The sequence below is a fragment of the Ornithorhynchus anatinus genome, chromosome 1 (assembly GCF_004115215.2).
Source record: "Ornithorhynchus anatinus isolate Pmale09 chromosome 1, mOrnAna1.pri.v4, whole genome shotgun sequence".
NCBI classification, from domain to species: Eukaryota; Metazoa; Chordata; class Mammalia; order Monotremata; family Ornithorhynchidae; genus Ornithorhynchus; species Ornithorhynchus anatinus.
In genome coordinates this window covers 70,341,736-70,369,080 of record NC_041728.1, presented here as the reverse complement: position 1 = coordinate 70,369,080, position 27,345 = coordinate 70,341,736, and the positions used below count along the sequence as shown (strand labels likewise).

The window sequence follows — 27,345 nt, the reverse complement described above, 5'->3', positions numbered from 1 at the left end:
CAGCATGAAGAAAGGCTGAAAATCTTAGAGATCTTCAGGCTGGAACAAATGAAGGCTCCAAGGGAATGTGATTAAAGCTTACAAAATTAGCAAGAATGTGGACAAGGAAAGTACAGAAACATTAACCAAATCCCCCACTGCCAGAGTTAGGTATTAATAATATCATTAATAATAATGATAATTGTGATATTTGTTAAACGTTTTGTTAAGCAAATTGGGTTGGACACAGTACCTGTCTCACAGGAGACTCACAGTCTTAATCTCCATTTTACTAAGTAGGTAATTGAGGCACAGAAAAGTTAAGTGACTTGTTCAAAGCAAACAAAAGGAAACAGTCTTATTACACAATTAATGGACTGTATATTGCATCCATTATCAGAGGAAGTTATACAGATAAAAATTAGCAACAGCTTCTAGAAATGTTCATGGGAACAGAGGCCCAGAGCATGTTATTAGAAGGGAAGATGAGAAAGGGGAGAATGTTTAAGGTGGCTTAAACAGATACAGGGAAGTGAGATCTGTTAATGAGAAAGGTAAGGGATAATTAAATGCCCCATCTGTGTCCAGAAAGAGCAATGTCCAAAAGGGCAAACATCACACTGTTCCTTCTGCCAGTCAAGACAGAATACTGGGCTGAAAGGACAATTGGTATAACTCAGTATAGCATTGTTTATATTCTTACAATATCCACCACAATACTCTTTTTCCACAGAATCAATTTGAAGCCAAATATTACCCAAAATTATTTGGGGAGAACAAACTTATTTCTGTGAATTCTGGCACTTGTTTAAAAAAAAAAATCTAGAAACTCACCCACACACCCTTGCCCATCTTGAGGGGCCTGAAAGCCTTGGTAACACAGGCAGCGGAAGGAACCAGCTGTGTTGTCACAGAACCCATGACTGTCACATATAGTGTTGTTTACACATTCATCAACATCTGCAAATAAGACATGTTAACATCAGACAGACGTTCTACAAAAGTAAGTTGACAAACAGACACAAGAAGACATTGATTTATGGATGGAGCATAATGAACAAATACATTTCTATTAGTGTGGGGTGGCCATGCCTACGTGGGAAAGCATTTTCAAACTAGAATTACCTTTTAATATGTAAATAACACACTATAAATGGCATTGTTCTAAAATCTAAAGTTCTGGCTTCCAAGAGAAACATTGTGTAATTACTATAGTACGAAGAAATATTTTATGTGGGGCTCATAAGGCAGCCAAGAGTTTCAAAATGTTTCCGCAAATTACTTTCCATGGGGGAAATGGGATGGAAGGACATCCCTCCAGTGGAAAGATATGAAAATATTTTCACATAACGTTTTGGCTGTAGATGGCATGAATGTTTCACAGTGTTACTTGTGTCTGGAGGAAACATTTCCATCCCAGGGCAATGCCTCATTTAACTTCAGAGTCACAGCCAACACATTACGGTAAACCATAAACCAAGTCTTCACAGAACAAAGTGAAGAGGAAAACTATATGGTGCATTTGTTGTGGACAGGGAATGTGTCTGTTGCATTGCCCTCTCCCAAGTGCTTAGTACAGTGCTTTGCATGCAATAAGTGCTGAATAAATGCAATCTAATGAATGAATTTCATTGATGTTGACTTCCAAGATGGAACATACAGATAGAGGATCAAAAAATCCAGCCACCTGCAGACACTTTGACTGGATTTTCCAAAATGGGGCTCTACTAATAGATTTGTTAGGCACTTACTATGGGCCAAGCACTGTCTAAGTGCTGGGGAAAATACAAGGTAAAGTTATCCCATGTGGGGCTCATAGTCTTAATCCCCATTTTACAAAAGAGATAACTGAGGCACAGAAAAGTTAAGTGGCTTGTCCCAGGTCACACAGCATGCAAGTGGCAGAGTCAGGATTAGAACCCACATCTTCTGACTCCCAAGCCTGTGCTCTTGCCACTATACCATGCTGCTTCTCTACATTGTCCTACTTGATTGGATAACTGCCTGCTTTTTACTCCACTCTGTGCTATCGAGACAAATAGGTCAGTAATTCTCAACCTTGATTCTCACTTATTTTATATTTACCTGTGGGATCATGGCATAAATTGTGAAAAGTCTATCCTTTTCAAATATCTCTAGGCAAATAAACTTTGAAATCTTATTAATTTTGTTCTTCTTTTCATTCACTCCTCCGTTACCCTTGTGTCCTTCTCCCCTTCCCTTTTTTTAGTGAACTTCCCAGGATTTAGGGCTCCGGAGCCCCCAAACCCTCTCCTTTGGGAGCCCCATTTTGGAAGTTTTGAGTCCTCTGTGACCCCCAGGCAACAGGCTGAGAACGCTAAATCCCTGCCTTAGATGAAAAAACAAGTACAAACACCGAGATTAGGGATGGAAACAACTCTCTGGAACCAATGAGTCTTGGTGCATGATGTTACAACAGAGATGGTAAGAAAATGGTCAGAGAAAAAGTGAACAATCCAGAAAAGAATCCTGCCAACTTAGAGGGTCTTGACCAATATCTCTCCATCCCTGTCCCCTACAGACAAAATATCTCTGTAGGGGGAAGCTGGGTATGGTATTGAAAGCCTTTTGTAATCCTGCTGCTCCCTGATTTTGGCAGATATTCTATTCCTGCTTGCATCCGTGGAGACGATGAATCCCTTTTTGAATGAACTGCTTTGCTTAATGGGCTGGTGCACCACCATGTTACATTGTTGGAGAATGATTATTAAGTTAGTAATTCAGTTGCTCACATCTTCCCTTCTCCCTCGAAATTCCTTCCCCTTCACATCTGGAGACCCCATCTTCAAAACCCTTCTGAAATCACATCTCCCCCAGGAGGCCTTCTCTGATTCATCCCTTATCTCTCCACCCTATGTTCACTCCTATTGCAACTTCAGTACTTCCGCATCACCTAAGTACTCGAGTACTTATCCACCCTTCCCCCAAAACTCATTGCATTTATGCATAACTATAAATGTGTATCTTTAAATTTTGTTGCTTTCTCATGAGAAGATAGAGAGCCTGTTGTGTAGCCTTGGGCAAGACGTTTTACTTCTCTGCACTTCAGAGCACTTTACAAAGAGTTGGGGTAGGTACACAAGATAATTAGGTCAGATACAGTCCCTGTCCCACATGAGTTCACAGTCTAAGTAGAAGAAGGAAGAAATATTGAATATCTATTTTATAGATGAGGAAACTGAGGCATGGAGAATTGAGAGACTTGCCCAAAGGCAAGCGGCCCCAAGGAGCACCTAATGTGTGCAGAGCACTGTAATAAGCACTGGGGATAATACGATATAATAGAGTTAGTAGATAGTTCTCTGCCCATAGTAAGTTTACAGTTTCCAGGAAGAGACAGACATTAAAATAAATTACAGATATTTACTTCACTGCTAAGGGGCTGAGAGTGAGATTAATATCAAGGGCATAAAGAGATACAGACCCAAGTGCATAAGCTATGCAGGGGAGAGGTCAGGCGGGGGCGTGGGGAAATGAGGGCTTACTCCAGGGAGGCTTCTTGGAGGAGATGTCAGAAAAGGGGTTTGTGGTAAGATAGATGAGATGGCAGTACAATGAGCCATTTAACGCAAGAGTAGTGAAGTGTGTGGACTGGGCTGAAGTAGTAGGTCAGTGAGGTAAGGTAGGAGGGAGCAAGCTGATTGAGTGTTTTAAAGCTGATGGTAATGAGCTTCTGTTTGATACAGAGGTGGTTGGAAAAATCACGGGGGATTTGAGGAGTGGGGAAACGTGGACTTTGTTTCTTTTTTAATGATCCAGGCAGCAGAGGGTAGTATGGACTGGAGTGGGAAGAGACAGGAGGAAGGGAGGTCAGCAAGGAGGTTGATGCAGTAATCGAGGCAGGATAGGATAAGTGCTTGGATCAACATGATAGCAATTTGGATGGAGAGGAAAGGGTGTATTTTAGAGCTGTTCTGAATGTAGAACTGACAGGATCTGGCTACAGATAGAATATGTGGGTTGAATGAGAGAGATGAGTTGAGGAAAATGCCAAGGTTGCAGGTTTGTGAGACAGGCTGATAGTGGTGTTGTCTACAGTCTACTGAAAGACAAAGGGGGGACAGGGTTTGAGCAGGAAAATGAAGCATTCTGTTTTGGACATGTTAAGTTTCAGGTGTAGGCGGGACATCGAAGTAGAGATCCTGGAGGCAGGAGGAAATGCGAGACTGCAGAGAAGTAAAAAGATCAGGACTAGAGAGGTAGATTTGGGAATCATCTACTTATAGATGATAGTTAAAGCCATGGGAACTATGGCTCTCCAAGGTTCTCCTTAGTTCTACAAGGGGGTGGGTGTAGATGGAAAACAGAAGGGGACCCAGAAGTGACCCAGAAGGCGGGAGGCAGCGGAGGAGTCTGAAACAGCCTGAAAATGAGTAGCTAGAGCGATAGGAGGAAAACCAGGAGAGGTCAGTGTCACTGAAGCCAAGGTTAGATGATATTTCAGGGAGGAGGGGCTGGTCCACATTGTCAAAGGCAGCTGAGGGGTTGAGGAGGATGGGGATAGAGTAGAAGCCGTTGGATTTGGCACGAAGGAGAACACTGGTGACCATTTCCATGAAGTGAAGAGGATGGAAGTCAGATTGGAGAGGGTCGAGGAGAGTCTTGGAGGAGAAGAAGTGAGTAAGTATGTACTCCAGCACATAGTTCAGTGTTTGTCAAATAGTAAGCAGTTAACAAATACTAGTTTTATTATTATTTATAATATGACAATTTTCCTCAATCCCTAGATGCCTTAATATTTATTTTCATTCTCAAATTGATTAACAAACTGAATATTTTAAAAACACAAATTAAAACAAGAAGTACTGCCTCCAGAAGGCAGCATTTAGATTCCTTCCAGCGAACCCATGCATGTAAAATATGGATATTTTGAAAGTAACTTCCTTCGTCAACTGAGTATGTAAATTTTCAGGAAGAAAGCAATGCTAATGAGTTAATGGATCCAACCAGGGGAGGCATCAGCCTTGTTCAAGTCAAGTTATTAAGTCTAAGAATAAATTAGAATATACTTAATCGGTGGCTCTCAAAATTTAGAAACATTATAGCGGAAAGAGGATGGGACTGGAGTTAGGAGACCTGGGTTTTATTCCCAGGTCTGCCACTGGCCTGCTGTGTGAACTTGGGCAAGTCACTTAGGCTGAATCTGTAAAATAGAGTCTGTAATTGTCATCTGTAAATTGGAGATAAAATACCTGTTCTCCCTCCCTTTTAGAATGTGTTCTATCTGATTATCTTGTACCTACTGTGCTTAACACGTAAGTGCTTCAAAAATACCATCAACATTCGAGTCACTGTAACTTCTGTCCCCTAAGAGACTCAGTTTCTGAAAGGTGGCCTTTAGTAAAGTTAGGTTTGATGTAAGGCAACTGCTCACTCACCCAGGGAAGAGTCTGGAAGACACCCAGGCAGAAGCCAGTGTGGTGGGGCCTGGTTCTTTTCTCCCCTGTAGCTGGTTTTGGAGAGAACCAGAGGGCAGCCACGCCATGCCCCTTGCCTTTAGAAAAGCAGCATGGTCTAGTGGCTAGAGCACGGCCCTGTGAGTCAGAAGGAACTGCGTTCTAATCCCAGCTCCACCACTTGTCTGCTGTGTGACTTGGGGCAAGTCACTTCACTTCTTTGTGTTCAGTTACCTCATCTATAATAATGGGGCTTAAGACTGTGAGTCCCATGAGGGACAGGGACTGTATCCAACCTGACAAATTTGTACCTACCCCAGAGCTTAGTACGGTGCCTGACATATAGTAATCACTTAAAAATACCATGATTATTACTATTATTATTACATTGGAGGGTTCTGGCCCATAAGGTATTGACTGAAACAATGAGCTGTCTCCATTTCTCTTTTCTCTTGCTGCCAAAATGCAGGCAAAGACTGTAAGGCTCATATGAACCCTTCACAGACCTTCACCCTCCTCACTCTCAAAGCCCCTCCAGATCTTTGGGTAGTGTGGGTAAAGGTGGAGAAGGTGATGAGGGGACTTGGTTAAGGAAGTCCCTTTTGTCATATTCAAGACAGATCTTCCCATCCTTCTCCCCAAACAATTCAGTGATGGAGGGGTGAAGCGTTTGAGTGATGTCAGCCTTGTTGCTGGCCCAGAGTGCTCTCTTTCCTACATCTTGTCTATTTCACACTTCGCCTGCCCCGTGTTTAGCACAGAGTGATTATCAGGCTCCGCTGTCCAGAACTGGATGGGAATCAATTGACGGGAAACCTGGAGTTGAAAACTCCCACTGCCATGAGACTTCTGTCCCCTTCCATTCTCCCCCACCCACCAGTTCTTAAGACTTACAGTAATGGTAATTATTTGACAGAGAAGGCTTTGGATGAACAATTGCTTGGATTTGGATGAATAAGGAAAAGTTTCTGGCACCCGCCCTGGAGAATAACTATTCAGAAAATAATGTTTTAGAGATGTGATAGAATATCATTCTTAGCGGCTTAATGTTTTCAACAATGAGCTGAGGTAATGTCTTAACAAGACCACGTTTGTTTTACGTCTCTGACTAATGACCTGGATTTTTTTTTTTAATATTTGAAGTTCAATAATATTTTCTCTAGTAAAATAAACTGTTTGTGAATGTAACATCTGCCAATTGTTGTTCCTTTCCATAACTGTAATGATAAAAACCTAATAATTAATACTTTGAAAATAAACTCAATCTTGACTTCATAAGTGTTCATTTTTAATAAAGCATTGCCAAGATTTAAACTTCATTAAATGGATAGCAAAAAAGGCATTCATTCTCCTGGGTTCTCAGTTGGATTGTGAAGAGAAAACCATCCTGAGCTACACACACACACTTTTCACACTGAGCCATTCCCACATTTATCAGTTTTTGTATTTACTCTATCTTTAGCTCCTTCATCAAGCTAGTAAATTACCTTTGTCTGCAGCTCCATTAGCAACAAGTCATGCATATCCTTAGGGGAGTGTAATGTAAAGGCAGAATACAGTCTTCTCCCCAATCACCCAACAGATGAGTGATCTTCCAAGAGAGGCTTCAAACTCCAGAAATGCCACCCAGATGAAGAACGGATAGTATTTCCATCTCTTTGATTTTTTGACAGGGAGGGAGGTCTATTGAGAGTTTGTCAGAAAAGGTAAATACAAACGTAGCTGGAAAGGAACACTAAGAATGGAGGCAAGTGGGGATGGCCTGATGGAGGGGTTAGTATTGCCACAGAATCACCCAGCATCAGGACCGGAACTGGGGCAAAGCGGGCACACAACGCTAGATACCCTCACCGCCAAAGGACTCGACATCACTGAGCTCTATGGGGCTGAGCACTGGGCTGCCTCATAGAGGCTGCCTCATTAGGAAGAGTGACCTTCCATACTCCCATGCCACATCTGGGGGTTGGGGGACAATGCCCTGGGGCCAACAAAGGGACCCCGTGATCAGGAGCAGAAATCAAGTTACACGGATAGACTTCCTCTAGAGACCAGGCCTGTGCATCGACTTCTTAGAAAAAGGCACGGCCAACAGCTTGAGTTCACTTCAGACCTGTTCAATGGTGGATTAGGAAAACTAAAATAAGAAAGGATAACTAATTGAAGGACTGATGGCTATGGAAAATTGCTCGCTTACAATCCTTTCAGCTGGCTAATATTACTCCTCATCTTCCCTCCCAAACCCGGTCCTCTCCCAGACTTCCCTATCACCGTGGATGGCACGACCATCCTTCCCGTCTCTCAGGCCCGCAATCTCGGTGTCATCCTTGACTCGTCCCTCTCGTTCACCCCACACATCCTATCCGTTACCGAGACCTGCCGGTTTCACCTTTACAATATCGCCAAGATCCGCCCTTTCCTCTCCACCCAAACGGCTACCTTACTGCTACGGGCTCTCGTTATATCCCGGCTAGACTACTGTGTCAGCCTTCTCTCTGATCTCCCTTCTTCCTCTCTCACCCCACTCCAGTCTATTCTTCACTCCGCTGCCCGGCTCATCTTCCTGCAGAAACGATCTGGGCATGTCACTCCCCTTCTTAAACAACTCCAGTGGTTGCCTATCAACCTCTGCTCCAAACAAAAACTCCTCACTCTAGCCTTCGAGGCTCTCCATCACCTTGCCCCTTCCTACCTCTCCTCCCTTCTCTCTTTCTACCGCCCACCCTGCACGCTCCGCTCCTCCGCCGCCCACCTCCTCACCGTCCCTCGGTCTCGCCTTTCCCGCCGTCGACCCCCGGGCCACGTCCTCTCGCGGGCCCGGAACGCCCTTCCTCCTCACCTCCGCCAAACTGATTCTCTTCCCCTCTTCAAAACCCTACTTAAAACTCACCTCCTCCAAGAGGCCTTCCCAGACTGAGCTCCTCTTCTCCCTTTACTCCCTCTACAACCCCCCCTTCACCTCTCCGCAGCTTAACCCTCTTTTCCCCCCATTTCCCTCTGCTCCTCCCCCTCTCCCTTCCCATCCCCTCAGCACTGTACTCGTCCGCTCAACTGTATATATTTTCATTACCCTATTTATTTTGTTAATGAAATGTACCTCGCCTTGATTCTATTTAGTTGCCATTGTTTTTACGAGATGTTCTTCCCCTCGACTCTATTTATTGCCATTGTTCTTGTCTGTCCGTCTCCCCCGATTAGACTGTAAGCCCGTCAAATGGCAGGGACTGTCTCTATCTGTTGCCGACTTGTTCATTCCAAGCGCTTAGTACAGTGCTCTGCACATAGTAAGCGCTCAATAAATACTATTGAATGAATGAATATTACGACAAAAGATTACAGTGATGAACTTCTGATTGAAGCAGAGAAGTTCACTGGACCCTTTGCTTCAGAGATAATTGTGAACCTTTTTTTAATGAAATTTGTTAAGCACTTACAATGCATCAGGCACTATATTAAACACTGGAGTAGATACAAGTTATTTAGTTTGGACACAGTTCCTGCCCCACATGAGACTCACAGTCTAAATCCCTGTTTTAGAGACGAGGTAGCTGAGGCACAGAGAAGTAAAGTGACTTGACCAAGGCCACCCAGTAGATGAGTGGCAGGGCTGGGATTAGAATGCAGGTCCTTCGGAGATCTCCCTGACATTGGGTGTATACTATGTGCTTCCAAGTGGGAATGTTGCTCTCCCCTTCCCTGCTCCTGCTCCTTGAGGCTAATCAATTTCCACATCTTTCCTACACTAACTGCTGACTGGAGGATGTACCTCCCAATTTACACTAATACTATCATTATGTGTGTTTTAATAATACATTTACTGTTGTGCCAACCACTGATAATCATGGTATTTGTTAAGTGCTTACTATGTGCCAAGCACTGTACTAAACACTACGATGGATACGTGATCATTAGGTTGTACATAGTCCCTGCCCCAGATGGGCCTCACATTGTACAAACGAGGGAGATCAGGTATTGAATCCCTATTTTACAGATGAGGAAGTTGAGGCACAGAGAAGTGAAGTGATTTGTCCAAGGCCACACAGAAGATAGTGGCTGAGCCAGGTTTATAATCCAGATCCTCTGGCTCTCAGACTCAAGCTCTTTCTGCTAGGCCATGCTGGTTCTCTGGGCTAACCACTAGGCTAAGTGATGGGGTAGATACATGATGATCAGATCAGATGCAATCCTTTTTCCTACACAGGGCTCATAATCTAAGAGGTGGAGAGAGCAGGTGTTATTTAAAAATGAGGAAACTGAGACACAAAGTCGTGACTTGACTTGCCCAAGGTCACCCAGCCAAGACAGGGGATTAGGATGCAGGTCTCTTGCTCTTTCCGCTAGCTGCTTCTGTCCCTTCCTAACACTAGGCTTCTTTAGGCAAAGGAACCCGCAGGGGTGGGGGAATGGGATCTTGCCAGTTCTTCTCCAGGAGAAACCCTCCAGTGGTCTGGTGAGAGCTGTCAAGTCATCATTCCTTCCACAAAGACCTTGAGATATGGGACTGCAGGGCCTCCGGGGCTGCAGGCCAGATCCAACTCTTGGACAGCACACTGTCCCCAGAGCCAGCATGCAATATGGCCCACCCACGATTAATCAAGCTCTGGGTCTGGGGATTTGACTTCAGTTTCGGGCTCCACCCCTCGGGTGTCCAGCGGAATCACTTAACGTCTTTGGCTTCTGTTTCCTCCCCTTGGAAATGAGAGGGATGTCAAAACAGTCGCCGCCTAGCTCACTGGGGAGCTGTGAAGATTCAAGAGATGATATCGAGAGAGGGCTTTCCACCCTGCGTCACAGGCCCACCGGACTGGGCTTAGTATCATTCCAAATTCTCTATTGCTTTAAAACCTGCCCGTGGCTCCTCATATTTTTCCAAACAAAGAAACACCTCCCCCACCAACCCATTTAGAAGCAGGAAGTCCTGGGATGACAGACCCCAGAAGATCTGGGGTCACTACTTCAAAAGAAATGAAGAATTCACCTTCCCGTGGAGCAGAGCGCAGGCCAGGTGTGAATCAGAGAAAATTCAGCCAGGGGTTAGGCGGAAAGAGAGGTTAAGCCAACCGAGAGGCTGACCCAAAGGAATGAAAAGACGGCATGGAATTGGGCCAACGAGAGACAAAACAATTCTGGCAGCCTAGGAGAGGAGCCAGGTAGATGAAAGATGAGTTCAAGGCAGAAATTAAATCTAATCAATGGGAAATTCAACCCAGGATCTGGAGACAGCCCAGGTAGGACAATGGGAGGGGGAAACGAGAGTTCTTAAAAATGCTGAGGGAAATCTGACTTGACGAGGAGGATGAAGAATATGGGCCTCGGCAATGTAGAAAGGAGAGACTTTTCTGGGGAATGGAGAAGCGCCAGGAAATAACTAAAGATATCCGGTTGCAAAGTTTGACTAACCTAATTCGTTCAGACAGAGAGGGAATGAGAGAAAGGAATTTTTGTCCTTGAAAAGAGTTTGCCCAGGACCATTCCGGAAGTCAACAGCTCAAACTTGGCAACCAAATGAGAAAGTGACTTTTCTAGCTGGATCATATCCAGTCCCATATCCCGCAAAGACATGGCAGAAATGTAAGGGATCCTAAAAATAATAATGATTTTGGTATTTAAGAGCTTACCATGTACCAAGCCCTCTCCTAAGCACTGGGTAAATACAAGATAACCAAGTTGGACACAATCCCGGTCCCTCATCAGGCCACAGGCTAAGGAGGATGGAGAGTGAACAAGTATTAAATCTCCATTTTACAGGTGAGGAAACTGAGGCCCAGAGAAGCTAAGTGATTTTTCCAAGGTCTAAGGGCAGGCCGTGCCAGAGCCAAGATCAGACCACAGGTGTTCTGTCTTCCAATCCTCCACTCTTTCTATTAAGCCACACTGATAATTCTAGGGCCACACTAAAGCCCTCTGATCCTGCTTCCCCAGCACATCAAGGCCAAAGGTGGTTTTACCTTCTCGATGGGCAATTATAATAATAACCACTGTAGTATTAGTTAAGCTTTTATTTTCCTAGCACTGTACTAAGTCCTGGGGTGGATGCAAGATCATCAGGTCAGACACGGCGCCTGTTCCACATGGGGCTCACAGTCCAAGTTGGAGGGAGAACAAACTCCTGATTATCTTATATCTACACGAGTTCTTAGTACAGTGCTTGGCTCATAATAAATGCTTAACAAATACCACAATTATTATTATATTATTGAATTCCCTTTTAACAGAAGAGGAAACTGAAGCCTGGAGAAGTGAAGTGACTTGTCCAAGATTCCACAGGAGACAAGCGGTGGAAATGGAACTAGAATGCAGGTCCTCTGACTCCAATCAATCATACTTATTGAGTGCTTACTTTGTGCAAAGCACTGTACTGAGTGCTTGGGAGAGTACAATTAACAGAGTTGGTAGACACGTTCCCTACCCATAACGAGGAAAGTTCAGGCTCTTCTCGCTAGACCACGCTGAAAAACATCACCCACTCAAGTGACTAAGCCTGTTGCACTGACGGCCAGCCCAGTATTGGCATAAGTGGGCATACCTGGTTTCTCTCAGGCCAGGTACGCCGACCCTAATGAGGGTGGCTGGGGAAATGCCAGATAGATAGAAGATAGAAGTAGAGGAGTTTAATGATTTCATTTAAGCAGTTCAGTTCTACTTTGCTGGGAGATGAATTAAAAAATTATGGGTAGATGAAATTTAAATGAGAGCAGATGTCCATTAAAGATGTTTTATTAGGAATGGCTATGAAATTGGAACTTTCTCTTGCAGGAAGAGCATATTTTAATGAGTCCAATTACAGCATTTGAGAATGGAAAACTAGACATTTTTAAAGCACTTCTATAGTTCAACAATTTTGTAGCAATCGTGGCAGTTTGGCTTGGGAAAAGAGAGACAATTGTACTGTGTCCTCGGCTATGGGGGGCATAATTTTCAGAGAGAATAATCTGGGTGAAAGGAGAGAGAGAGTAGTAGGGTTTTATAAGCAGCGTGGCTCAGTGGAAAGAGCCCGGGCTTGGGAGCCAGAGGTCATGGGTTCAAATCCCGCCTCAGCCACTTGCCAGCTGTGTGACCTTGGGCAAGTCACTTAACTTCTCTGTGCCTCAGTTACCCCATCTGTAAAACGGGGATTAAGGCTGTGAGCCCCACGTGGGACAAACTGATTACCTTGTATGTACCTTAGTGCTTAGAACAGTGCTTGGCACATAGTAAGTGCTTAACAAATACCAACATTATTACTATTGCTAGAAAAGATACAATTCATTTTTCTGGGAAAGAAAGATTCTGTAATGCTCCCTGTTTCATTGTCCACCCACCTCTCTGCCATGCTCTCTCCTGAATATACTTATTATTATTATTGTTATTACTATTATTTTTTATATTTGTTAAGCACTTTCTATGTACCAAGCACTGTTTTAAGTGCTGGGATAGTTACAAGGTTACCAGTTTGGACCTAGTCTCTGTCCCACATGGGGTTCAGAGTCTAAGTAAGAAGGAGAACAGGTATTGAATCCCCATTTTAAAGATGAGGCAATTGAGGCACAGAGAAATTAAGTAATCTGCCCAAGGACACACAGCAGGAAAGTATGAAAGTTTGATTAGAACTCATGTCCTCTGACTCCCTGGCCCTAACTCTATAAATTAGACCACACTGCTCCCTAAACCTGTGTCCAGACTGAAGTGAGGGTGCGGGTAGGGAAGAAGCCTGAGTGTTAGGGGGTGAGCTCACACTTGGAGACAACTAACAATAATAATAATAATTGTGCTATTTGTTAAGCGCTTTCTACGTGCCAGACACTGTACTACTGACAGTGTGTACTGACATGGGTTCGAATCCCGGCTCGGCCACTTGTCAGCTGTGTGACTTTGGGCAAGTCACTTAACTTCTCGGTGCCTCAGTTACTTCATCTGTAAAATGGGGATTAAGACTGTGAGCCCCAAGTGAGACAACCTGATTCCCGTGTCTACCCCAGTGCTTAGAATAGTGCTCGGCACATGGTAAGCACATAACAAATACCAACATTATTATTACTAAGCACTGAGGTGGATAAAAGCAAATCGGGTTGGACACAGTTGCAGTTCCACATGGGGCTCACAGTCTTAATCCCCACTGTACAGATGAAGTAACTGAGGCACAGAGAAGTGAAATGACTTGCCCAAGGTGACACAACAGACAAGTGTTGGAGCCAGGATTAGAACCCATGACCTTCTGACTCCCAGAACCATGCTTAAATGTCCACACTTAGATTCCTCCGGTCCATTTGGTCCAGAGTAAGAGCTGACCATTTGAGGCAGGTGTCTGGTGTTGAGCTTCACAAGGGGCAGAACCAGCAAAGAGGAATTGTTGGGTTCTCCCAGACCAGAAGGGAAGAATTGAGCCTCAAGGAAAATAATGAGTCGCTTATACCATTAGCTTCACTCCATGCAGGGTTGACTCCAGGTGAAAAGCGAGGTGAGCTATCACCTTAGGACTACTCCGGGACCTCACAAAGATGGCTGCCTCACAAATTCTCTAAAAGATGGCTATGTCACTTTTCTTCAAGACAGAAACTGCTGGATGGAGGTGACCCATGAGTAGGGCTTAAGATCAGGTCTCAAAGCCAAACTGACCGAGTAACTCGGGCAGAGAATGCTCTTGTGCAAGATGTAGCAGATGACGTTATGACACTTCACTGTGTAAGTGGCTGGACATGACAGCATCACATGCAACAGGCAGGGGGTGGCCCTTGTAACCCCGCCTCAGAGCAGTAGAATGTCTGAATCCGGTTCTAACTGCTTTTCAAAACCATAAGAAATGCAACTGAGGAATCTGGCCTGCTGTTGGAAATTGGGGTTTTCAGCCTCATCCTACAACCCAACAAAGCAGGGATTGACCACTGGTGTTTTGTGACACAGTTGAACTATTTCCTTGGGAGAACTTAAGGAGCGCTATCTGCACAAATGCTAGCTGATTCCAGGATGGGTTGGTGGTGGGGAAGGGGCAGTTATGGACATGACTGCCAGCTTTGCTTTTTCCAAGCCTCTTTCCTTCTATGCCTTCTTCCCCATAACTCTCCTCCACTGGTTCACATTTAGCTTGTCTGATTTCTGGGGCTGCTTTGAAGTCATTCAGGTAGCAGGAAGAAGGGGACCCAAGTTTGTATGTTTGTGTGTGTGTGTGTGTGTGTGTGTGTGTGTGAGAGAGAGAGAGAGAGAGAGAGAGAGAGAGAGAGAAAGAGAAGTGGGGTGGTGTTAGTGAAGCAGTGATGCATAGTGGATAGAATATTAGAAGAACCTGGGTTATAATCCTGGTTCCCCTATTTGTCTGCTGTGTGACCTTGGACAAATTACTTCACTTCTCTATGCCTCAGTTACCTCATCTATAAAATGGGGATTAAGATTGGGAGCCCCATGTGGGACGGGGGCTGTGTCCACTCCAATCACCTTGTATCTACCGCAACACTTAATACAGTGCCTGGCACATTGTAAGCACTTAAGAAATACCACAATAATAATAACAATAATAATAATAATAATGGTTATTATTATTACCATTATTTTTAAAGCCAATAACAAATAATCTTTGCCCTTACAGTCGATGTGGTCACCTCCTCAGTTCTTTCTTAGGATTCTCTAGGAATCTTCTGAATGGGTTTGGAGGTGGTTCTCATGGTGTGGGTCTAACTCAAGGTTGGTGGCATCTGCTTGGTTTGGGAGCAGATCTTAGGTGCCCTAAGCAACAGGCTCACCACATGTGGCATTTTGGCTCCAAGGGAGTCTGGCTGCCAGTTCTAGACATTTGATCCGTAGTCCATGAATGGGCCTCATAGTTCTGCCCAACCTTCCTAGCTCCAAAACAATGTGATTCTCATAGAGGGATAAAAGACCCCTGGTGATTATTAAAGCAGGAAACTTTTAAGCCTCCCCACCCCTAATGTGAACATCTTAAAGGCAATAAAAGAGCAGAGGAGACTGTAGGATTTGGTTCTTAAGTCTAAAGAAGACCCGTGACTGAGAAACGCCAGCCATTGAAACCATCCCTCCAGTGACTGTCCTAATTTAGTGTTGTTTTTGTTTTCCCAGTTCTCAAACCATGCGTTTTCCTAACCCCTTCAAGTGAGTGGCTGAGAATCCACAGAGTGAGCCCTGCACCAAATATTTTCCCTCGTCTAGACGGCTCACTTAAAGGCCTCCCGCTTTATAGCAGGAAAGGGCATTTGTGCCTTTAATCACCTTGTAAAGCAAGTCTTTTGCAATGGGCAAGGCGCTTGCCACATGGAATCCAGGGAAAATGGGGTTGGGAGGGAAGGCAAGGAAAGTCACTTTTATATGCCACATGTTTATGCGATTAAAATGGAACCCATAATTATCAGCCATTCCTCACAGTGGAGTTCTCAAGATATTGCAGAAGAAAAATACTGACTTGGAAAGAGGGTTGTGTGACTGCACCAATCATAGCGAGTATTAAAATCTAACTGCTGTGAAACTCATTGGGAATGATTTACTTCTTTAAAAAAAAAAAAACAACCAAAAACCAACACACCTTATAGCATATCCGATTTTTATAGAACTTTGCAAAAAAGAAATCAGAGAACTTTCTTTATGTCCAGGTTGGGTTTTTTTTTTTACCTAAAAGGTCCAGTCAATATCAATTTCATCATTTTAAAATGTAGTTTCTCTAGAGATAGAGACTGGTGGAATGTTGTGCAAACATGCAAGAATAGACTTGATTGTTCCAGAAAAAAGAGAAGTTACTAAAAACTTTGTGGGAAAAATAGGAACTAAATATATGTATATATTCATCTCCCAGGAAAAGGGAAAATCCAAAATGCTTTTATAATGGGGGATTGCACAACGTTTAGAGTAGACTAAAGTTCTTACTACATGAATTTCTCTAGATGGGGTAAAATCCTTTTTCCTGTGTGCAAGACAAATTTATTGACACTTGAGGATTCAAACCCATTATTTTCCTCTTTGAAGTCCGGTCAAGGAAGCAACTAATTGGAGGACAGGCTCCCTATTAGTGTACTTTACTATAGCAGAAGGAATTCACAATTACTTTCTGGCCCAGGTATTCATTTTAGCAAGAATAATTTATTTTTGCATGTGAGTCCCTGCAAACAACTTCACTTATTCCTCGGCCACAAGCCACAGAGCCCAAGGGGCTATTCCGCAGCCTCTCACCCTATATAAGATGCTGCTGGACAGACTGACTTGATTTCAAAACCTCAGGCAAAAGGCCAAGCCCATCGAACAGTGGATTTGTCTTTCTGACACAAGAGCCCGAGAGACGAGGCAAGTCCAGCCAGAAACATTCTCTGCCTCAATAAAGTCATTTTTCTCTTCCTATGTCCAAAAACGAAGCCAACACGGATCAATTATGGAACCACAGAAAAACCTATTGGGTATCTCTACAAATCAGGAGGTATATGTCTAAAATGTTCACAAGTGTTTGGCTGTGGCCTCCGGTCTGTTAGCAATTTGGAGTGAACCGGGGTTAGATTAGGAAAGATGGTCTTGCAGAATCCTCACAGCATCCTCCCAACAATTTTCACCTCATTATCTTGACTGAGGAGTGCCCAAGGCTCGGGCTGAAGGGTTACTTCTTCTCCATCGAGTCCATCTGTCTTACTTTACCCCTTTTGTCCCCAGTCCTCTCATCTCCCAGCCTCAGCTGGGGAGAGCTAGAAACAGCCCGAGTGTTTCTGTCAGGATCCGAGTCCAAACTCGGGGCTGGAGGTCACAACCTAATGGCCTCAAGTCAGGAGCCCAAAGGGTGACACCCACGACCTGTATTTCATTACATTCCTGATTATGCACTAGAGCTGCACCGTAGTTTTTTTCCCCCACGGCCAGCAGACAGCCTCTAGTTATTAAAAACAATAATAATAATTGTGGTATTTCTTAAGCTCATAGTATGTGCCAAGTACTGTTCTAAGCACTGGGGGAGATATAAGGTAATAAGGTTGGACACAGTCCCTGTCCCACATTGGGCTCACAGTCTTAATCCCTATTTTACACATGAGGCAACTGAGGCACAGAGATGTTAAATGACTTGGCCAAGGTATCACAGCAGATAAGGGGCGGAGCTGGGATTAAAACACAGGTCCTTCTGACTCCCAGGTACATGGTCTTTCCACTAGACCATGCTGCTTCCCTACTTGTTTTGTTTGGCTGTCTTCCCCTTTTAGACTGCGAGCCCGTTGTTGGGCAGGGATGGTCTCTGTGCTGAATTGTACAATCCAAGTGCTTAGTATAGTGCTCTGTGCACAGTAAGCGCTCAATAAATATGATTGAATGAATGAATATATGCACCACACCCAGTGGACACTCAAATAATGCTTCTGCCACCATTACTACTATTACTGCCACCACCGCTGCCCCGGCCAGTTGGTTAAAAGTTATTCAGTCCTCTAGCAGTGGCTGGTGAAGGTTAAAAGGTCTAATGGTTTCAGAGTCTCTGACTCCCCACATAGTTAATCAATCTATCAATTAATCAATCAATGGTAATTAATGAGCACTTACTCTGCCCAAAACACTGTACTAACCACTTGGGGGGAGTACAATTCAACAGAGTTGGTAAACACATTCCCTGACCGTAGGGAGCTTACAGTTTCACTTTGAGCCTGGAGATAGTTGGAGCTGTCAGCCACCCATAGTAAGAGAGAAAAGTGATTTTTTAACAGGAATGGATGCCTCCAGTGGCCCTCTTTAGGGGCATGGACTCAAAGCCACTGGCTATTATAGCCCAGAGGGAAGAGGATGGACTGCATTCCTCACTGAAGTAAAACAAGCCTAGAAAAACTCCCAAAACCCTCTTCACCAGAGACTCAGCTCTAGCCGTCTCATGACAGGACATCTCAGCATTTTCTGATCAGTGGGTTTTTGTTTAATACATCACCTCTAAGTCAAAGTAGTGAAAGGACACAACAAGAAGTGATAGAAGCATCAAAATGTGCGGCCCGGGATAATACCTTGAATGGGTAGAATGCCTTTCCTTTTTTTCAAGGCACTTTTTGCATCAAGGATCTAATCCGGCCCTCACAACACCTCTGAAGGGTATGAAGGAACAGGCATTATCTCCAGTTTCACAAAGCAAGAAACAGAGAAACAGAGAGATTATATAACTAGCCTAAGGTCACATAGCAGACTAGTGGCAGATGTGGAACCAGAACTCAGGTGTCCCGATGTTAAGTCCTGTGCTCCTTCCTCTAAATCATGAGTGCTAGCAAGAGCAGGTAAGTGAGCAAAGGAACCAGAATAGCTTGAAACAAAAGAGGCAAATGAGGAGGCAGAAGGTCCAGGTGTGGGTAAGTAAAATTTAAAAGTGAGCTAGATAGTGGGAGAAAATACCCCTTAGAGCAATAAGTGAGATCTTAGAATGAGAGGGTAGAATTAATAGTAATTAACACTAATTGCTTTGAGTGTGAGAAATTCAGGGGATGAATATCCATATCATTCAGTTTCAGACACTAGCCAGCCAGGAGCTCACAGTTTAAAAGTTGTTACTAAATGGGAAATTGCAGTGCACTGGATCTGCAAACGTGGCTAAGATTCTAGATTGACTGAGCTAGCACAGAGAAAAAATGGTCTGTACTATATTTCTATGACTCTAATGAGGCTTATAAATACCCTTTGGATGGAATGCCTGTCACTTGGATGGATCCCACTAGCAACTGTTGGTATTAAAGACCTGAATTCTGAATTATCCACTCACTGCAAAACACAGTTCAGTTCAATATGAAATACTTGAACTCTTCCCTCTAATGGTAAAAACTGGATTATCCAAAGTGAGAAAGGAGTAGGAAAAATTAAATGGAATGAAACTGGACAGGATCCTGGTGGACATAGTGGTCAAAACAGACCCTCATTTTTCTCTTTCCCTAGGTCTTCAATTCCAATTGCTTTGGAATTCCAACTGGAGAAAAGATAACATTTTGAGTTGTGACCAAGTGAAGGTGGGTAACTCATATTTAACTCCATTACTTCTTTGAGATTTCATTCTGTCTCTAAACTTTTCTTCTGCACTCTTTTCCCACTCACACCTCAGAAAACAAATGAAAAAAATTACCCATGCTTTTTCCAATAGACCATGCTGCCTTCAGATATTTCCACTGGTCTTGATAATTGCAAATCATGTGCATCCCAAACAGCAGGGTCAAGAGACCAGAAATGTATCTTAGCATTCTATGAGTTGAGCAAACAGCGAACCACAGGCTCAGCTTCAGACCAGAGGACAAGGAGGCAGTTGCCTTGGGGGAGGGAAAAATGGGGAAAGGATTCCCTCTGTCCAGGAGCTGTGGTAGTGGGATGCCAGGGGAGACAATTGTTTCCTCGCCTCAGGGCAACCAGAGACCCGAAGCAGGCCCTGCTGAACTGCACCAAATTTGTGAACCACTGGGTTTCTTTAAGTGGCAGAGAAGTTCAGCTCCCAGCTTTTAAGAGACCAACAACCATTTCCTTTTTTCTAAGCCCCTCCTGTGAGAAGGAGCATGTTCTAGTGGAAAGAGCCTGAGCCTAGGAGTCAGAGGACTTAGGTTCTAATCCTGACTCTGCCATATGTCTGCTGTGTGATCTTGGGCAAATCATTTCACTTCTCTGTGCCTCAGTTACCTCATCTTAGAATGGGTATGAAATCCCTCACCCTTCTACTTAGACTGTGAGCCCCATGTGGGACAGGGACTTTGTCCAACATGATTAACTTGTGTCTACCCCAGCACTTTAGGGCAGTTTTTGGCACACAGTAAACGATTTAACAAATACTATTATTATTGTCATTATTATTATTACAGAATAGAAACGGTAGGGACCAAGAAGAAATCAGAAGAAGCCAGAAAGAAATCAGGAGACGCCCAGCCTCAGGGGGTGGTAAGAAGCTAGCAGTGTAATGCACCAACCCTTGACCACAAAGAAGTGTTTCCTAGTTATATAGCTAGGGCTTTTCACTGGTCAGAGATCCTGCAGCTCAAAATGAATTCTCAAACTGTCCAGTTACTATGAATTTCTTAGTAAACAATTCCGATATGCAAGGAGATGTAGGTACCCTGGAAAATTTGCTGTCCCGATCCAAAAAGAGTTGATTCCAGCAAAATGTTCTCAGCTCTCTCCCTGATGATTTAAACAGCCTCTCTTCTTCACTTGGGCCGGAGAACATTCCCATCCGTAGAGGCAGCTAGGCTGAAGAACAGTTGCCCTTTTCCCCCAAATTAGCAATAGTTACAAGTCAGCAGCCAGAGCTCCTAGAAATGTGTTATAAGTGGGTCGGGCTGCTACCAGTGTCCTACTTGGCCAAGCCATTAAAATAATATTTTCTTCTGGGGCCTGATATACAGTTCGATCTCCATGCCACTGAAACCACCAGTTATCTTTGGAGCATGGTCAACTGTGGTTGAAGAGTTTTCCTCTTGCTCTCCATTGTCAGGAAAACCCATTTCCCTGCTGGAAAACAAACCCTCTCCTGCACTTCTTAACCCCTCTCCCTCAGCCAAAGCTGGTTTGGGTAGCACTTTCCAATGGAGGAAATGTTACCTTGAAGTTGGTAGGCCAACATTGCTCTCTTCTTGGTGTCTTCCCCACCTGTCCATGGTCAGATGGAGAAATCTGGCCACAGGAAACACACTCATCTGCCGGTGCTAGGAGCACAGCGATGAGAGGCCTCCCAGGTCTTTTCCTCCCTATGCTTCTCCTCCACCTGGGTTAAGGCACTGGAAAGGGGAGAGAATTCTGGGAGCCCCCAGATGTACCTGGCCTTCAAATCTGAAGTCACACTGAGGAGGTTTCCTGCCTGAGGAAGTAAACTGGAACCTGAGAGGATAAGAGGCCCACCCCCTCTCTAGCCCTAGCCCACCCTGAACTTGGAGAAGCAGCGTGGTCTAGTGGACAGAACACGGGCCTGGGAGTCAGAAGGACCTGGCTTCTAATACCAGCCTCAGTCACTTGTCTGCATGTGACCTTGGATAAGTCACCTCACTTCTCTGCCTCAGTTACCTCATCTCTAAAATTGGATTAATACCATGAGCCCTATGTGCGACAGGGACTGTGTCCAACCCGATTATCTTGTATCTACCCTACTGCTTAAAACAGTGCCTGGCATATAGTAAAGCACTTAAATACCACAGTTATTATGAATTATTGTTGGGTGGCAGTGGGTTAGCCAAACAGTGTGTGCCCACGATCCAGGTGGGGTGGATCCTATCCCTCAAGCAAATCTTCACCAGATAGACCAATTCAGGTGTAGCCAAGGCTAGGCTGAAACTCAGTGTGGCCAGGAAACCAGACTTCTAATGCCCCAAAATGTCACCTGCCAACTTTATCACTTGGCTAAATTTTAAAGGAAAAAAAACCCACCTGACTGCTCATATCCTTTAAGTGATAAGTATATGACATTTAAAATGATAATACTCAATTCAAAGCAAAAAATAATGCCCCACTCTACAGAGACAGAGGGACAGAGAGGAATGACGTGCAAGGCATATGCTTATTGGAATATGAATCATTTCCCAATCCCCCTCTCTGTCCAGAGCATCCCAAGTGAAACCACCTCAGAACAAATCCCCAAATAGCCACCAAAGAAAATAAATATTCCAAAGGTTCCCAAGTCAGCTGAGGTGAATGTGAACTGAAGACAAAGAGCAAATACCTTCAGCAAAAGTGATGTGCTGCTCGACTCAGGTTTTCTATTTATTTGGACATAGATTTGGACCAAAAAAGTCACCTAGGGTATTTGGGAATGCCCTATTATAAGAGTTGCTTTCAGCAATCACCATCTTCTAGCCCACACAAAGCAGCAAACTTGTTTGATTGGACTTACTCATAAGTGAGTCATTGGGGGCTCAGTACAATTCACTCAGTGGATGTTCAATAAATACGTTTACTACTCTATAGGCTCTCAAGAAGAATCTACCAAAGAAAAATGCTCCTGCTTTTTCTAGGATACTCAATTATTATGAAAATGGATTGATTATAAAGGATTCCTTCCTCTTCTTCCTCAATTCCCAACCTCCTTCTCATTCTCTTCTAAGACATACCCTACTAGACTTGCTTTCTTATGCCTACAGTAAATATGGTTCTTCATTTGGCCTAAAGCTGGGAGGAGGCAGTGTAGCCAAGTGGACCGAGCCCAGGTTCTAGACTCAGGAGACATAGGTTCAAATGCCAACTCTGCCATTTGTCTACTATGTGCCCTTGGGCAAGTCATTTAACCTCTCCAGACAGGGATAAGGTAGACTGTGAGAACAATGGTCTGGTCTTAACGTGAGCTCGTTTTGGGCAGGAATGTGCCTGTTATACTGTACTCTCCCATTCATTTAGTACAGTGCTTTACACACAGAAAGTGCTCAATAAATACAATTAAATGAATGAATCTACCCTCATGCTTAGCCCATAGGTAACACTTGTTATGTGCCATAGTTATTATTAGGAGAGCAGAGTTCATAAACTTTCTATGTTTATAATCTCGGTTATTTTGCACTGAGTTTCAGGTGATCTCCATCAATCACTGTCCTGCTCCATTATCAGATGGGAGCAGCAGAGAGGACCGTTTAGACTGTGAGCCTGTTATTGGGCAGGGATTGGCTGTATCTGTTGCCAAATTGTACACTCCAATAAACACTATTGAATGAATGAATCACCACTGTGCCTAACTTCCCCTTAGTCATTCTTCAGGATTAGGGTCACCATCTAGCCAATCACAGACTCTTCAAAATTATTCTTTCGAAATTTGGTTTCTCTGAAGCCAACTGGATTCTCAGTGGAATCTGCATCATTCACATTGTTGACAATCACAGAAACCGTCTCAGTCAAAAGAGCTTAGACCTCTTGCCTTCCCTGCCGTCTCAAAGCCAAAAGGCATGATAAACCTTCTTACTATGTTCAACAGGGGTCCCAGGAAGTGTAAAGGGCTAATAGGCTAAGGGCTCATACCACTATTAGGTACTTTGCAGTATATGACTAGTCAGTAAAAGCTCATCAGCTCCTTAGAGTGGTAGGGATTCAGGATAAAAGGGTGGATAGACCAAGAAATCAAGACAAGATATTTTTAAAAAATGAGAAAAGATCATCTCTCTGAATCATTATTAATACTGGTTCGGAAGCAGAAGTTGTTTCCTGAGCATAGGAAAGGAAACCACGGGATTTTTTGAGGGGGGAACTGTTGTTTTCTATGTTTTTTTTACCCTGTTATTCTTTACCTGTATGCCTGTACTCCTCTGGATTACAAACCTCCTGTGGGCCACAGTCTGCCTAAATCAATGTCCTTGACTCTCTCCCAGAACCTGGTTCAGTGTTTTCTGCACAGTTAAGTGTTTAATCAGTAATTACTACATTGACTGCTGCTGTTCTGCTACTGCTCCACTGCTACTACTACTACTAATGATGGCATTTGTTAAGCGCTTACAATGTGCAAAGCACTGTTCTAAGCACTGGGGGGTACAAGTTGATCAGGTTGTCCCACATGGGGCTCACAGTCTTAATCCCCATTTTACAGATGAGGTAACTGAGGCACAGAGAAGTCAAGTGACTTGCCCAAAGTCACACAGCTGACAAGTGGCGGAGCCGGGATTAGAATCCATAACCTCTGACTCCCAAGCCCAGGCTCTTTCCACTGAGCCCCGCTGCTTTCCTAGTACTACTATTACTGTTACTCCTATCGATTAATCAACGGTATTTACTGAGCACTTACTATGTGCAGAGCACTGTCCTGAGCACTTGGGAGAGTATATGTGAGAAACCTGTTCTCTGCCCATAATGAGCTTACAGTCTAGAAAGGGAGCTAGACATGAATATAGTCTACAATACATAACTGGAAGATACATACATAACTGTTGTGGGATTAGGGCTGAGGGGAGTTTCAAATGTCCAAAGGTCACAGATCCAAGTATAATTATTACAACTTCTACTACTTCCTGCTATTGGTACCTAAAACAACTGCTGCTGCTACTCTTGGCAGCCTTCTGATTTCATCCAATATTTAGGATAAGAAGCACTCAAATGTTCACTCTCATATATTTTCAATTCATTAATACAGCTACCAAGAATACAACCAATCTCTGAACGTTTTAGATGATCAAATAAGAACTGCAAGTCTCTTTCACATTGAAATACGGTGCTGCATCAATCGTCCAAGGTATTTGTTGCGGCTTGGTGTTCTGCCTATGCACCAGAGAACTGTGAGCCCGTCATTGGGCAGGGGTTGTCTCTGTGGCTGAATTGTACATTCCAAGTGCTTAGTACAGTGCTCTGCACATATTAAGCACTCAATAAATACTACTGAATGAATGAATGAATTTGAGCCTATCTGTTTACAAAGAAATTTCATCACCTCCCTGATTTCCCACAAGGTTTCTGTTTCTCCTTTCTGCCCATCTTACCTTCACACGTGTGACCATCTGCAGAAAGTGAAAATCCCTGCTCACAGATGCAGTGAAAAGAACCATCCGTATTTAGGCATTCCCCATGAAGTCCACAGCGCTCTGGTCGTTCACATTCATTGATATCTGGAATTCAAAACAGAGTGTTGGGAATATTTCCAGGAATCTCTCTAGACTGAAAGCTCATTGTGAGCAGAGAACGTATCTACCAACTCTGTTACACTACTCTCCCAAGCACTCACTATAATGTTTTGCACACAGTAAGCACTCGATAAATATGATTGATCGACCGACTTGCTTCGCTGGTCCTGAGAGGTTTCTCATCCAGGTGTGCCCCCCCTTTTTTTCATGGTATTCGTTAAGCTCTTACTACATGCCAGCCACTACACTAAACTACTAAGTGCTTGGATAGACACAAATTAATCAGGTTGACACAGTCCCTGTCCCACATAGGGCTCACAGTCTTACAGATGAGGAAACCAAGGTTCAGAGAATGGAAGTGACTTGTTCAAGGTCATACAGCAGACAAGTGGCCGAACTGGGATTGAACCCAGGTCCTCTGATTGCCAGGCCCCTGCTCTTTCCACTAGGCCATGCTGCTTCTAGGGGTACAGGCCACGGTGGAGGTGATCTCAGTTTAACTCTTCTTGCCCACTGGCCTCGGTTTTTCTTTGTAAGTGTCCTCTTGACTGTAAGCTCACTGTGGCAGGGAATGTGTTTACCGACTTTATTACACCATACTTTCCCAAGCATTCGGTGCAGTGCTCTGCACACAGTAAGTGCTCAGTAAGTACAGTTGATTGCTTGATAATAATGAGAACAATAGTATTTGTAAAGCATTTACTGTTCTAAGCACTGGGGTAGATACGAGTTAATCACGCCCGACCCAATCCCTGTCACACATGGAGCATGAGTTAAAGTGAAGTCCAAGTAAGAGGGAGGACAGGTATTGACTTAATCATAAACTAATGTCACTGCACTACTATTGCAGGAAGCATTGCTTGCTCATGAACTAGCTCTCTTGGTCTACCTGGCCGTCGACAATTCTCCCTAGCCAATTAACATTAAGTCTGCCCCAATAAAGTCTGATGAGAAGTAAAATGTACTGTATGAGGCTCTTCATCCTAAGTACTACCAGCAACTGATCCGCTGGCTGTTTTGAAGAATTTCAAAGCACGGGTTGAAAGGGTTCAGAAAGATTAATAGTAATGACCTACTCTTGTTCAGCCAGTCTACCAAACGTAGACTCTCAATAACCCATATCATCTTCCTCCTCTAGACTGTAAACTTGTTATAGGTAGGGAACCGGTCTGTTAATTCTGTTGTATTGTACTCTTCCAAGTGTTTAGTACAGAACTTCGCACATAATAAGTGCTAAATGAATTCTGCATTCCAGAGAAAAGATGGATATCTTGGGTGTACTCAAGGTCTAAGAGAGTGTGAGCTCCTTGTGGGCAGGGAACGTGTCACCCTGTTACACTGTAATTCCCAGACACCTAGTACAGTGCGTCGCTAAGTGGACACTCGATAATTGTAACTCCTACAGTGGGATTGCAGCACTGCTTGACTGTGAGCCTGAATGCGTGGTGGGATTACTGCAGTTAGTCTGGGAGTCCTGGGTTGGACTAGCTCATTCTTCACACTCCCTGGCAAAGCACCTATTGTGTGCAGAGCACTGTACTAAGCACTTGGGAAGCAGCATGGCCTAGTGGATAGAACAGAGGCCTGTGACTCAGAAGGACCTGGCTTTTAATCCCAGCTCTGCCACATTACTGTGTGACCTCGGGCAAGTCATTTAGCTTCTCTGTGCCTCAGTTACCTCATCTGTAAAATGGGGATTAAGACTTTGAGCCCCATATGGGGCACAGACAGTGTCTAACCTGATTAGCTTGGATCTACTCCAGGATTTAGGAGAGCGCCTGGCTATAGTACTATAGTACTATATACTATAGTATAATATATAGTATAGTATATAGTACTATATAGTACTATATACTATACTATATATTATAGTACTATAGTAAGGGATTAAAAAATACCATTAAAGGAATTAAAGAAATTGATGAAGGACCAGTTCCCTCAGCCTTCAACTCTGACCTGAAGAGAACAAGTCACTGCCACAAAGCCAGCACCACTCCAGGGGACTGGAATCACTGTTCTGTTGCTAATATCTCTAAACAACACATGTTTCAACCAATCAAATTGGTCTCTCCAGAAGGGGAAATACTTTAATGTAGAAAGCATCTTCCCCCCAGGATGCTTTCTGGAAATTTCATGGCTCGCTTCACAGATAGCTCTAATTGTAGAAAAGCTTCCATCTATATCATGTCATCTTTCAAGGGTATAGTGTGACCAGGTCAGGTGCAAGGAAGACAGCAGGAAACCAAAGAGGGCTGAAACGGGAAAACCAGGAGTAGAGGGGCCAGGAGAATGGTTATACCACGAGCTCTGAGTGTGAAATTCTGATCCTCTAGCCATGGTACTCCACTGATTTTGGTTTGTATTTTACGCATTTGTCATGGTCTTTAATGTTGTTTTGTATTTCATTGTTTCACCACTCCTTATGTGTCTGTTGCCACTTCCCCCTCCCCTCTCTATTATAGTTTTAGATTCCAAGCCCC

General features: G+C 43.9%; 1 protein-coding gene across 9 annotated transcripts in view; it reads right to left on the bottom strand.

Annotated features, from left to right (window-relative positions):
* LTBP1 (latent transforming growth factor beta binding protein 1) overlaps nt 1-27,345 on the bottom strand; it is a 416,540-nt gene that overhangs the window by 60,529 nt on the left and 328,666 nt on the right. For 6 of the 9 annotated variants that reach the window (XM_029058420.2, XM_029058428.2, XM_029058438.2 and 3 more), the window contains 2 exons: nt 24,725-24,850; nt 814-939 (listed from right to left, as the gene is read on the bottom strand). In XM_029058420.2, coding sequence (XP_028914253.1) covers nt 814-939; nt 24,725-24,850 — 252 coding nt within the window. The remainder of the gene's footprint in view (nt 1-813; nt 940-24,724; nt 24,851-27,345) is intronic. The other 3 variants (XM_029058450.2, XM_029058480.2, XM_029058499.2) reach the window with 1 other exon arrangement.